We start from the raw sequence: 12,923 nt of genomic DNA, 5'->3' as shown, positions 1-12,923 counted from the left end.
CGCACGGGTTGTGGATGTTCCCTGTGGTCCATCTGGGTCAAAGATTTTGCTTTTTGTGGATGATAATCTTTTTATCCTGATAGACCCTGAGGATCTTTGGCTCAACAATCTTGGCTGACTGTAGGCGAGTTTCATATATCTGATATAAAAAAGAAAGTTTACCTTCGAAATCTCATCACAAGATGTATTTAGTCCAATAAAGAGGTACTATTTTCTTTTCTTTTTTGTTTTATTTCTGTTTATTACCTTATGGAGGAAAAATGTAATGTGGTGAATCCAGTATTTAAAACTACCTCTTGTTCTGTGAATTTTTTTTTGCTTTTGTTTGTTTGGGGGGGAGGGAATCTGGCTCATGTATTTGGTAGTAGTTCAGGGCAAGTTCCATTTGGGTATTGTAAATACTTCTCTGTCCTCCCAGAAGGCTTAGTCTAATTTTATATCTGGGGCATTGAATGGCTAAGTTACTCACTGCTGCTTTAACCACTAAACTCCACCTCTCTGTTGTATCTGGTGTAAGAGATACAGGATTGTGTAGTTTTGAAGATTATTACACAGCTGTGAAGGCTACCTATGATGCCAGAGAGATCCCTGACCTTAGTGGGACATAAACGTTTCTGAAATGACTACAAAAGAAAATAAATTTGAAGTCTAGCAGTGCTTTCATTTTATGATCTTTGCAATGGCTTTCATCAGTCAGCTGGATTAGCTTCTAATCTTCTTTGATGGATGTTTCTTTAAAGGTGGAATGGAAGTTCTTAAGTTACTTCTTTCTGGTTGGATTTAGTAAAGGGTTTTCTCTGTTTTCAGCCAGGTTTAGCAAGATTTATCTTTAATGAGGATTTGCTTTATCTCGGGTTCTGTTTGTCTTTCCTGGTTCCCAGCTTTTATTCCAGAGCGGTACCTAGCGAGTCTTACTTTCAGGAAATTTGTAATGAGTCTGAACAAGAGAGATTTATTATACACAGGACATCCAGTGTATATGTCTTGTGTATTTATTATGTCAAAAGCCATGCAAGTTGCACTGCTTTTTGCTTTTAGGGTTGTAACTTCCACCCCTTGCAGGATATGCCATTCTTTACCTTTTCTTAAAGTATGAAAATCACTTACATTTTTGCTTTGAGTGGAAATACTCTTTACTTTTATGCTATCCTCTTGCCATACAGGGGTCATCCATGTTTTGCATACCTTTTTGAATTCTGTTATTATTTTTGTCACCTTCGCCTCCTCAGAAGAGCACTCTAGATATCTACCACCCTTTCCCTCCATTTACTTTCATTTCATGCCCTCTAGTTCTGTGTAGGCTCCCATTTTCAGGAAAGGTTGGTTTGTTCATTAATGTGATACAGAATTTAAATATTTGAAAGATGTCTCCCTGTCTTGTCATCTCCTCTAGGGTATACACTTTCTTCAGGTCTATTCTGTCTCTTCTGGTGCAGACACCATACCAATTTAGCCACTTTCCTCTGAACAGCCTCAAGTCTTTTTATATTGCTGGCAAGATACAGTCTCCAAACCTGAACACAGTACACCATGTGAGGTCTCACTAAGGACATATAGAGGAGCATTATCACCTCTTTTCTGCTGGTTTTGCCCCTCTCTGTGCAACCAAACCTTTCTGGCCTTGACACATTAGTTTGCCACCTTGAGATTATCCAGGTATTGTCACTCCAAGGTCTTATTCTGTTACGTCCCTTCCGGATTCCATACGATAGGTGTTACAAGAAATTACACTGGCTACCTGTAGAGGCGCGAATACTGTTCAAATTTGCTTGTATCTGCTTCAAACAAGTCTGGGGCCTAGCACCTTCCTACCTGCAAACACACTTCACTCTACACAACCCCACACGTACAACCAGAAACAAAAACATCTTTGCATACCCAAAGATCACAGGCTGCAAATACAGATCCTTCCCAGACAGAACCTTCATGTTCCAAGCAAACAGACAGCAATACTGGCTGGGAAACCACATAAATAAAGCCAGACAGACCTACAACACATTCCGAAAATCAATTAAAACCGTTCTATTTGGCAAATTCCTTGCTTAATTAGATCACCTCTCAGGTATTTTTTTTTTCTTCCCCTTATAACCCCATTGTATTATGTAACATCTTTCTTCTCTCATGTATTCTTTCCCCATGCTTCTCCAATTCATGATGTAACTTCCTTCTTGCATTTTGTAATTCGCTGATTGTCCAGCCTTCTTTCTATGTGAACCGCCTAGAAGTCAGTTTGACTATGGCGGTATAGAAAAATAAAGTTGTTATTATTATTATTATTATTCAGTCCCAACCCGCAATCCAGGAGTTGCAGAAATCCAACACTTTTCTGAGCACATGCTCCTCCCCCTTTGAAACATCCACATGCTCCTCCCCCTAGAAACATCCAGTTTCAATTTCTGCAAGCAATCCATGCAGAAGTTTTTAAAATGATAATAGTTCTGCTTTTCTTATTTTTTTTCGCTTCCAAGTTTGTTTTGTTTGGTGGCTTCAATGCCTTGAGACCTCTTCCGGTTGTCCCCTGTCGGAGAAAAGGATGTAGTCCCGCAGAGCCGTACTGCTGCTTCACAGGGAAACTCTGGTGGATCTGTGGAGCCTGCCTATTGTGTTCCACCCTTTTTAGACTCAGAGTTCCTTCCCCTGGGAGTTTGTATGCCCACTGACCTTGTCACGGGTTTTAAGCGCAGGCTGAATGCTTATGGAGCGAAACACCCCCTCCCCCCCAGAAGTTTCAAGGCACAGGCTACTTCCCCAACCGCGTGTCAAAGATCCATGGGGGCGGAGGTCACAGTTGGTGTTCGACTGACTGGCAGTCCAAAGATCTTCAAACTGGTCCATTTGGAGCTGTTTCTGAAATGCAGAATCCTTTTCCTCCTTTCTACTGCTGTTAAAACTGACAGGCAAGGCACTGCAGAACTGTGAGTAAACCTCCATTATTTCCTATGGGAACTTCAGGTGTACTTCAGGGGATGGTTTGTTAAACGATTTAAAAGTAGTTTTTCACAGTTTCTGAGGGTAGGGTTTAGGTCTCCCTCTTCCCCAGACCCCAAATCGCTGTTTTTTTAGGTTTTGTTTATTTTTGCCTGCTTTTCATTCCACAGGCTTGGAACGGAAGGATCAGATCTTGCGCAAGTTGGATGTCAGGAGAGTCTTGCTTCACTATTTGGAGAGGATTAATGATTTCAGGCAGTCTGATCACCTTTTTGTCCTGACTGCTGTGCCTCGCCTTGGTCGTCTGGCATCCAAGTCCTCGATCACTTGATAGATTTCAAAGGCTATTTCAGTGACTTACATCACATGTGGCGAGCAGCAGCTGGTTTCACTTAAAGCCCACTTGACTAGAAGTGTTGCTGTGTCATGAGCAGAGTCTCACATGATTCATCCCAATGAAATTTGCAGGGCGGCTACTTGGTCCTCTCTTCATACCTCTTTTGGGACCTCTGTTTTGAGGGCAGACTCTTCTGTCCCTCCCTAGATGCTACCATTGCTTTGGTATGTCACCTAGCATATGGAATCCAGAAGGGATGTAACAGAATGGAAGATTAGGTTTTTACTTTCGATAATCTTTCTGTTAGCCCCTGTAGGATTCCAAACGACCCGCCCTCTCTGTGTACACTCAGTGGTTTGGAATAGCCTGCTTCTTTCTGCCTCGATTATTATTCTTATAGGCTTGAAGATTTTCCAGCCAGTTGCCAGATTCTGTGGGGAGTTTTCCACTTCTGTGAGTATGCTTAACTGAAGGCTGTCTCCTGTGGGTGCTCATTGCACAGAGCAGATTAATTCTACATTGTTCCTCAATGCTTTTTCTAGGTTTCCTTTGTGCCTGTTTATCGCTTGTTCATGTTTTGCGGAGCAGACCAGTTCAGAAATTGTTTATGTTGCTGGGGATCTTTCCCCATACCCCCTTGTTCTGGATTTGTTTAGGTATGTTGCTTGGCTTTTGGACTCACCTGGATATGTTTCTAGCTCTCAGTCTAAAGGGGAGGTGTTTCAGTCTAAAGGGGAGGAGAAAAGTGTTGGATTTCTGCAACTCCTGGATTGCAGGTTGGGATTGAACACTTAGAGGCTTATTTTCAAGACACAAAAAGTACCATTAAAACCTATGGTCAAGATGGATATGGCAACGAAGGCAGAGGGGCTGGAATCGCTATGGGTCAAATTGCCGAGAAACAAGGGTGCAGGCATAAAACTGGGGCTGTACTATCGCCCACCTGGTACGCCAGAAGGAGTCGGAGACGACTTGGAAGCTGAACTGAGACAGGAATGCAGGACTGGAAGTGTAACAGTGATGGGGGACTTCAACTACCCGGGGATAGACTGGAGTACGGGTCACTCCAACTGCACTAGGGAAACAGGATTTGTAGAAGCTGTGAGGGACTGCTTCATGGAGCAACTGGTCACGGAACCAACACGAGGGGGTGCTACTCTTGACCTCATCCTAAACGGATTGGGGGGGCCTGCAAGAGGGGTAGAAGTGGGAGGACCACTAGGCAACAGTGACCACAGCGCGATCAGATTCACATTAGAAAGGGGGACACCCATAGTAAGGAGGACCGCTACAACCACGCTCAACTTCAGGAAAGGGAACTATGTTGCTATGAGGGAAATGGTGGGGAGGAAGCTCAGAAACATCTTTAGGATGGAGACTGTAGGAAGCGCCTGGACCCTATTCAGGGACACCCTGCAGGAAGCACAAAGAATGTACGTCCCCAGTTTCAGGAAAGGCTGCAAGAACAAGCGGTCAAAGGACCCGGTTTGGATGTCAGCTGAAGTAAAGAGGGCAATAAATGACAAAAAAGTATCCTTCCGGAGATGGAAAAAGGACCCAACGGAGGAAAATCACCAGACGCACAGGAAATGCCAAAAGGAATGCCACCGAGAGGTTAGAAAAGCAAAAGGGGAATACGAAGAGGGGCTGGCCAGGGAGGCGAAAAACTTCAAGGCATTCTTCAGTTACGTAAAGGGGAAGCGACCAGCGAGAGAGGAGGTAGGGCCGTTGGACGATGGGGATAGGAAGGGAGTGATTAAGGAGGATAAAGAGGTAGCTGAGAGGTTGAACGCGTTCTTCTCGTCGGTTTTCACGAGAGAAGACACATCTAATATACCGGACTCAGAGGAGCTCACGAGTGGGGAACAGGCCGAAAAATTGGAGCACATAGAGGTAAGTAAGGAGGATGTCCTCAAACTGATAGACAGGTTAATATGCGGCAAATCACCGGGCCCGGACGGGATCCACCCAAGGGTTCTGAAGGAACTAAGACAAGAAATAGCGGGCACAATCCAGCATGTTTGCAACCTATCCTTGAAAACTGGAGAGGTACCAGAGGACTGGAAATTGGCGAATGTCACACCTATCTTCAAGAAGGGATCGAGGGGTGACCCCGGGAACTACAGGCCGGTGAGCCTGACTTCTATTATAGGGAAGATGGTGGAAGCTATGATCAAGGACGGCATTTGTGAGCACATCGAGAGAAATGGCCTACTGAGAACAAGCCAGCACGGATTCTGTAAGGGAAGGTCGTGCTTAACGAACCTTCTGTACTTCTTTGAGGGAATAAGCAGTCGGGTGGACAATGGGGAACCCATTGACATCATTTACCTCGATTTTCAAAAGGCTTTCGACAAGGTGCCACATGAAAGGCTGCTTAGGAAGCTGTGGAACCACGGGGTGGGAGGGGATGTGCACAGATGGATCAAGCACTGGTTGTCGGGTAGACTGCAGAGGGTTGGAGTAAAGGGCCAATATTCTGACTGGTGGGGAGTCACAAGCGGTGTGCCACAGGGATCAGTGCTGGGGCCGTTACTCTTCAACATATTTATCAATGACCTGGAAACGGAGGCAAAGTGCGAGGTTATAAAATTTGCAGATGATACCAAACTGTGCGGCAGAGTTAGGTCCAGGGAGGAGTGTGAGGACCTGCAAAGGGACCTGGAGAAGCTGGAAGACTGGGCAAACAAATGGCAAATGCGCTTTAACGTGGAAAAATGCAAGGTCATGCATATAGGGAAAAAGAACCTGTTGTTCAACTACAAATTCGGGGGGGCATTATTGGGAGACAGCAGACTTGAGAGAGACTTGGGTGTGCTGGTGGATGCATCACTGAAGCCATCTGCACAGTGCGCAGCAGCCTCGAAAAAAGCCAACAGGATGCTGGGCATCATAAAGAGGGGCATCACAACCAGGACGCGGGAAGTCATCATGCCATTGTATTGAGCGATGGTGCGTCCACATCTGGAATACTGCGTTCAGTATTGGTCGCCATACCTCAAGAAGGACATGGCGGTACTTGAGAGAGTCCAAAGGAGAGCAACGAAACTGATAAGAGGGCTGGAACACTGCCCATACGCCGAGAGGTTGGATAGGCTGGGGCTCTTCTCTCTGGAAAAAAGGAGGCTCAGGGGAGATATGATAGAGACCTTCAAGATCATGAGGGGCATAGAGAGGGTGGATAGGGACAGATTCTTCAGACTAAAGTGGACAACAGGTACGAGGGGGCATTCGGAGAAACTGAAGGGAGACAGGTTCAAGACAAATGCAAGGAAGTTTTTTTTCACCCAAAGGGTCGTGGACACTTGGAATGCGCTACCGGAGGAAGTGGTCAGGCAGAGTACGGTACAGGGATTCAAACAGGGATTGGACGGATTCCTGAAGGATAAAGGGATCGTGGGATACTGAGAGAAGTATCCAGGAAATAAGTATAGAAACCCGACCAGGTCGTGCATGTGCAAGACCGGAGGGTTAGGACTTCGATGGGAAGATAGGACTTCAATGGGAAAGGTGCACCAAGGTGGCAAGGGGGCCCCTTCTGGTGATTCAGACAGGTTTGGGCCGCCGCGGGAGCGGACTGCTGGGCATGATGGACCTATGGTCTGACCCGGCGGAGGCACTGCTTATGTTCTTATGTTCTTATATGTGTCTTAAGTGCTTTGAAAATGAGCCCCCTAGCATATGGAATCCTACAGGGACTAACAGAAAGAAGATTACCAAAGGTATGAACCTAATCTTCCATTCAGCTTCTTGCCTCCGATCGCATACAGCTCATTTGGATTTCTGCACTCCAAATATCATTCTACATTTCTTCACATTAAAACCTTAATTTAACTGCCAAGCATTAGCCCAAGTTTCTGAATTCTGAATGCTTTTCTTTCTCTCTGTGGTGCCAACTAATCTTTGCATCATCTGCAAAAAGGCAAGTCACCTAACCTTCCATTACCTCAGCTACAAACCTAGACTGTGAGTTTTCCATGGACAGAAAAATTCCCTACTGTACCCAAGTGTACTGTGCTTTGAAAACTTATGGGGTTGCAGGTTACATGTAAGAAAATTAAAATAAAATTTCATATCAAAGCAAACTAGATGCACATCTCCTTACAAGAGGCATAGAAGGATATGGGTGACTAAAAATTACACCAGGTGTACACCTGGCAGGGCCTCCGTGTATGCGGATCGCTGGACATGATGGACCGAGGATCTGATATACTGAGTGAGCAAGACATGTCTCTGCTGAGCTCCAGGGTCCTGAACCCCATCAGCCCCCATTGGATCCTCTAATATCCATCAGGAGATCTATAGCCCCAGCACAATATATAGAAACATATGTCCTGCATTCTCCATCCGCTCACTTCTTAACACATTGCTGTGCTTTCTTCTGCTTAGTACAGGCCTTGGAACCCCGATTTGTCCAACTCTCTGGCCAGTTATATAATCTTGAGTTGCTGCTTGCTGAAATGATACAACGAACTGTAGAAATGGAATCTCACGTAGCAACGGTCGAGGAAGTAACAGGCACAGCATCGACGGATTTATCCACCTTGTGAGAGCAGCTTCAGTTATAGGCCGAGAAGCTTGAAGACGTAGAAAATTGCTCTCGCAGGGACAATCTGCGCTTCATCGGCCTGCCCGAAACTGTCTTGGATGCAAAGCTACTACCAACCCTAGATCACTGCCTAAGGATGGAACTGCCTCTCCCTGATGGTGAGTTTTGAATGAACCCACCTCTTGGGTAAAAAACAAGAGGATTGGCAATGTCCACGTGCTGTAATTACTAAAATCCACAACTACGCCCAGGCAGCATTATTGAAGATGCATTAACAAAAGAAAGACTCCCTTTGAAGGTGACACTGTACACATATTTCAAGACTATTCGATGACGCTGTTGGAAAAGCGGCACCAGTTTACTCCAATTTGTGCTGAACTCTAACAACCGAAAACAACGCTTTGTGCTGCTCTACCCTGTATAGAAAATATTAGACCATTTCAGGTACCTTTGCCCTCCCGTTTGTCTGGGTGGGCATAGCGGCTGGTCCACATGTAGTAAAGGAATGGGGGCCCGTGTATTCGGGTGACTTGGGTAGCTATTTAAATGACTACAGTTTGCGCTAACATATGCACTCTCCTAGACTATGCAGCTTGTCTGCAAATGTAGGTTACTACGCAGCATGAGTATTAGCTCGACCCACTTATTTGTGGGGAAGCAATTTGCTCCCATACAGAGCTACTTAACAGATACAAATATATGACTGGAGGTGTTTGTCTTATAGGAAACTATACTGTTGGATGTTGGGGTCTTCTGGAAAGTGTGTGTCTGCTGGGTAATTTGGGGAGTTGGGCCACTAACATCCAATCGTGACTTGGACGTCCTCAACCTCGCATTTGAGGCTGCACCTACTCAATTTGGTGGGATAGGTGATTTTGACAGGAGGAATGGTGGGGAAGAGATCTGTGGGACTCCTACAGGTATTCTCTTACTGTACTGTTTGTTTGCAGTCCATTGAGAATTAAAAAATATAATGCTATTATTGTGTTATCAGATTTATGTTTAAGTACCTAGTTGGCTGTTGCTGAACAAATTAGCTTATACAAAGCTTATGTTTTTGTATTTAGGGCGTGCTGGACGTGTCTCTAAGGGATACTGCTATAGGCTTGTATCAAAGGCCTTCTGGAGGGACTACATACCAGAGAATATGGTGCCTGAGATGTTGGTTGGTATCTAGCTCCATAATAAATGTTTGCTTACAGCATTAGAAGTGCTTACAGCATTAGAAGTGCTTTAGGGTTTTATGATTGATGACGATTTAGAACATCGGTGAGTCTTCCCTGGAGTGCCCCCCCCCCAACAGAAGAATTACTCCAAGGACACAGACAACTTATCTGGGTAGTCACAAAACATCTTAGAGGAGCATCGAAAGAACTGTAGGCTTCTCTAGCCTCAATTAAAGTATATGTTCATGAATCCACAATAAGAGAGAGAATGGGCAAAATAGGATTCATGGAAGAGTAGAAATGCGGAAACCGATGCTGTCCAAGAGTAACGGCAGTGCTGGTTTCACATTTGCAGAAACACATATGGATGATCATCCAAACCTTTTGGAATGCTGATCTATTGGAACTTTTTGGATGACAGAGATCCTACTACATGTAGCATGAAGTAAATTCAGCATTCCACAGTAATCACATAATATCAACAGTCCAAACAAGGTATTGGTAGTGTGGTGTAGGGTTATTTTGTTGCCTTGGAAACATGACAATTTACCATTATTGAAGAAACCAGAAAATTCTTAGGAAGGTCTACTCATCTCTGTATAGTCTGAAGTGGAACCTGAAGCATAATTGGGTTATGCAGTAAGACGAGGCTTCAAAACAAAAAATCAAATCTACGAGGGTCATTTCATAAATAATGCACACTATATTTTTAAAAAAACTTTTACATGTTTTATTTTTTTTCAAGTATTTCTTTACAATCCTTCAATATAGTCTCCCTGCTTTGTAATGACTGAGTCCAAACATCCAGGAAGCTTCATTATTCCATCCAAGACACTGTTTCTGTTCAGTTGCCGAATGGCTCGGGTTCCGGCGGAAGAAAGCTCTTCCACAGATGCAAAACGATGTTCACACATAGGTGGTTTTAACTTTGGAAAAAAGTTGAAGTCTGGTGGACTCATGTCTGGATTGTAGGGAGCATGAGGTAACACCTCCCAGCCGTATTCATGTAGTTTTTCAATGACGACATTCCCTATGTGTGGGCGAGCGCTGTCGTGAAGAATGAGTGGCCCAGCCAAGAGCAACTGAGGTCAGGTTTTGTGCATTTTTGTGCATATTTTTTGCAAAAAATCATGATGATACACTGCTGTGACACTTCTTCCACATGGAACTTTGTCTGTGATGATGATGCCTTCATGATCATAAGCAAAAATCATCATTTGTTTGTCTTTTGATTGAGCTCATTGAAATGTTTTTGGTTGTGGGGAAGATGGAGCTCTCCACTCGTCATTGAAAAACTATGCAAATACGGCTGGAAGGTGTTACCTCATGTTCCCTACAGTCCAGACACGAGTCCACCATACTTCGACCTTTTTCCAAAGTTGGAACAACCAATGCGTGGACATCGTTTTGCATCTCTGAAGAGCTTTCTTCCGCCGGTACCTGAGCCATTCGGCAACTGAACAAAGACGGTGTCTTGGATGGATAAATGAAGTTTCCCGGACATTGGGACTCAGTCATTGCAAAACAGGGAGACTATATTGAAGGATTGTAAAGAAATGGTGTCGGGTCAAAAGCGCGCCGGGACAAAGGCGCGCCCAGACAATTGAGCGCAGCGCGGAGGCGCACGCCGCTCTAAATTACTGTTTTTAGGGCTCCGATGGGGGTGTGTGGGGGGAACCCCCCCACTTTACTTAATAGACATCGCGCTGCGTTGTGGGGGCGTTGTGGGGGGGTTTGGGGGGTTGTAACCCCTGTTTTTAGGGAAAAAGTTAAGTTTACAGTAAAATGTGGAGGGTTACAAACCCCCAAACCCCCCATAACGCCGGCGCGATGTCTATTAAGTAAAGTGGGGGGGTTCCCCCCCACGCCCCCCTTCGGAGCCCTAAAAACAGTCATTTAGAGCGGCGCGCGCCTCCGCGCTGCGCTCAATTGTCCGGGCGCGCCTTTGTCTTTCGCGCCGTTGTCTATGAACCAAAGAAATACTTGGAAAAAAAGCCCACGTAAATAAAATAGTGTGCATTATTTATGAAATGACCCTCATATATCTCAGTGGATGAGGAGAAACAAAACAGGTTTTGGACTGGCCTAGTCAAAGTCCTGTCTTGCACACAGTAGAAATGTTATTTCAGAACCTTTGAATGTATATGCCTTAAAGTAGTTCTGCAAAGAAGAGTGGGCTAACTTCAAATTATAAGATGTGTTTTATTGCAATTATTGTTGCTAAGAGTGGGCAACTTAATTATTAAATTTGGGGAGCAATTACTTTTTCGCATGGGTGCTAGCTTTGTTCCTTAAGTGATGTAGTAATGTATAACTATAGTGCTACTAGACATATGCAGCGCTGTACATCAGAACATAGATGAGACTGTCCCTGCTCAGAAGAGCTTGTAATCTAGTCAAAGACAAACTGGACAAGAAGGGGCATCAATACACTGTGCTCAGGTAGGGGAATTACAGAAGGAATGATAAGGCAGATATTGGTGCTTAGCATAAGAATAGCCTTACTGGGTCAGACCATCAAGCCCAGTAGCCCGGTCTCACGGTGGCCAATCCAGGTCACTAGTACCTGGCCAAAACCCAAGATGTAGCAATATTCCATGCTACTGATACAGGGCAAGCAGTGGCTTCCCCTGTGTCTTTCTCAATAACAGACTATGGACTTTTCCTCCAGGAACTTATCCAAACCTTTCTAAAAACCAGCTACGCTATCCGCTCTTACCACATCCTCTGGCAACGCGTTCCAGAGCTTAACTATTCTCTGAGTGAAAAAACATTTCCTCCAATTGATGGGTGGGTATAAACTGTAAAGATCAGAAACCAGGGGATATCAGGAAAGGGAGCAGTCAGTATCCTAACCCACTCTTTAATCATTCAACAAATAGATTACTGTAATTCCTTATACACAGGTGTTAGGCAGAAAGATCTTTGCAGACTACAACTAATTCAAAATACAGCTAACGCTAAAAATTTGATCACATCATCCCTTGGCTCACTGGTTCCCTGTATCCCACAGGGATTACATATAAAATACTGTTTTTGACTTTTTAAAACTCTCAGCTGAGAACCCACATACCTTAACCACTGCCTCGTTCCTTACATCCCCTAAGGATCTCTCAGATAATTAAATTGGTAACAATTTCTCATCCCTACTTACTGTGATTATTGTACATGAACACAACGGGCAATCAGCTTTCTCTGTCCAAGGCCCACAACTATGGAATTTCCTCCCGATATCCCTTCAACTCATAACAGTGCTTGAATACTTTAAGGCAGAACTAAAGACTTTTCTTTTTGAGGACACATTTACATAACTTATCTCTGTTGTTCTCCCACCTTTGATTGTAGCAGGCTTAACACAGAACAATCCTTATGTAGTTTACCTCCTCTCTATCCTGTCAGGAATATTGTAGTTCTAACCCCTTTCCTCACACTTTTATGTCCTTTTCTCACAGACAGCCCTCCTGCAATAGTATGTAAACCGCTTAGAAAGTCTCTACCCATAGTGCAGTATGGTAGATTTATAATAAACTTGGAGCCAAAATCTTACATCCAGTATTAATTGCATTTTGAATATGCCAGTGTGAAATGGTCTCTGCAAAATCTGGCCCTTAACATTCAGTCCCCTGGGAAGAGGATCAGTTTAGTTCTCCTGTTTCTGGTGACCCAGCAAAAACAGCATTGGATGTGGCATTGAGGCTCATCAGTACCCCATTTTCATCCCTGGAGGTCATGGCATAACTTGGCTTTTGGTTTGGGAATTGGAAACCACTAAATACTGTGTTGACTTCTTATGAGTTTCCAATGAGACAGGACCTAGGAAAGAGGCCCTAGAGAGCGAGAGTTGTGTATAGAATTGAAAGCCAACATTTGTAAATTCAAGGAAATACTGGGGAAAATAATAAACCTGAAATATATTTTTTGTACTTTAACGTGGGGGGGGATT

The 12,923-nt window shown here is 44.3% G+C and overlaps 1 protein-coding gene across 3 annotated transcripts in view; it reads left to right on the top strand.

The window, feature by feature from the left end:
* The window catches only part of TDRD9 (tudor domain containing 9), a 318,134-nt gene that overhangs the window by 142,831 nt on the left and 162,380 nt on the right, over window positions 1-12,923 (top strand). For all 3 annotated transcript variants that reach the window (XM_033952909.1, XM_033952910.1, XM_033952908.1), the window contains one exon: window positions 8,882-8,979. In XM_033952909.1, coding sequence (XP_033808800.1) covers window positions 8,882-8,979 — 98 coding nt within the window. The remainder of the gene's footprint in view (window positions 1-8,881; window positions 8,980-12,923) is intronic.

Source organism: Geotrypetes seraphini, chromosome 7 (assembly GCF_902459505.1).
Source record: "Geotrypetes seraphini chromosome 7, aGeoSer1.1, whole genome shotgun sequence".
NCBI classification, from domain to species: domain Eukaryota; kingdom Metazoa; phylum Chordata; class Amphibia; order Gymnophiona; family Dermophiidae; genus Geotrypetes; species Geotrypetes seraphini.
The sequence above is the reverse complement of the archived record's forward strand: the minus strand, read 5'-3'. Positions and strand labels throughout refer to the sequence as shown.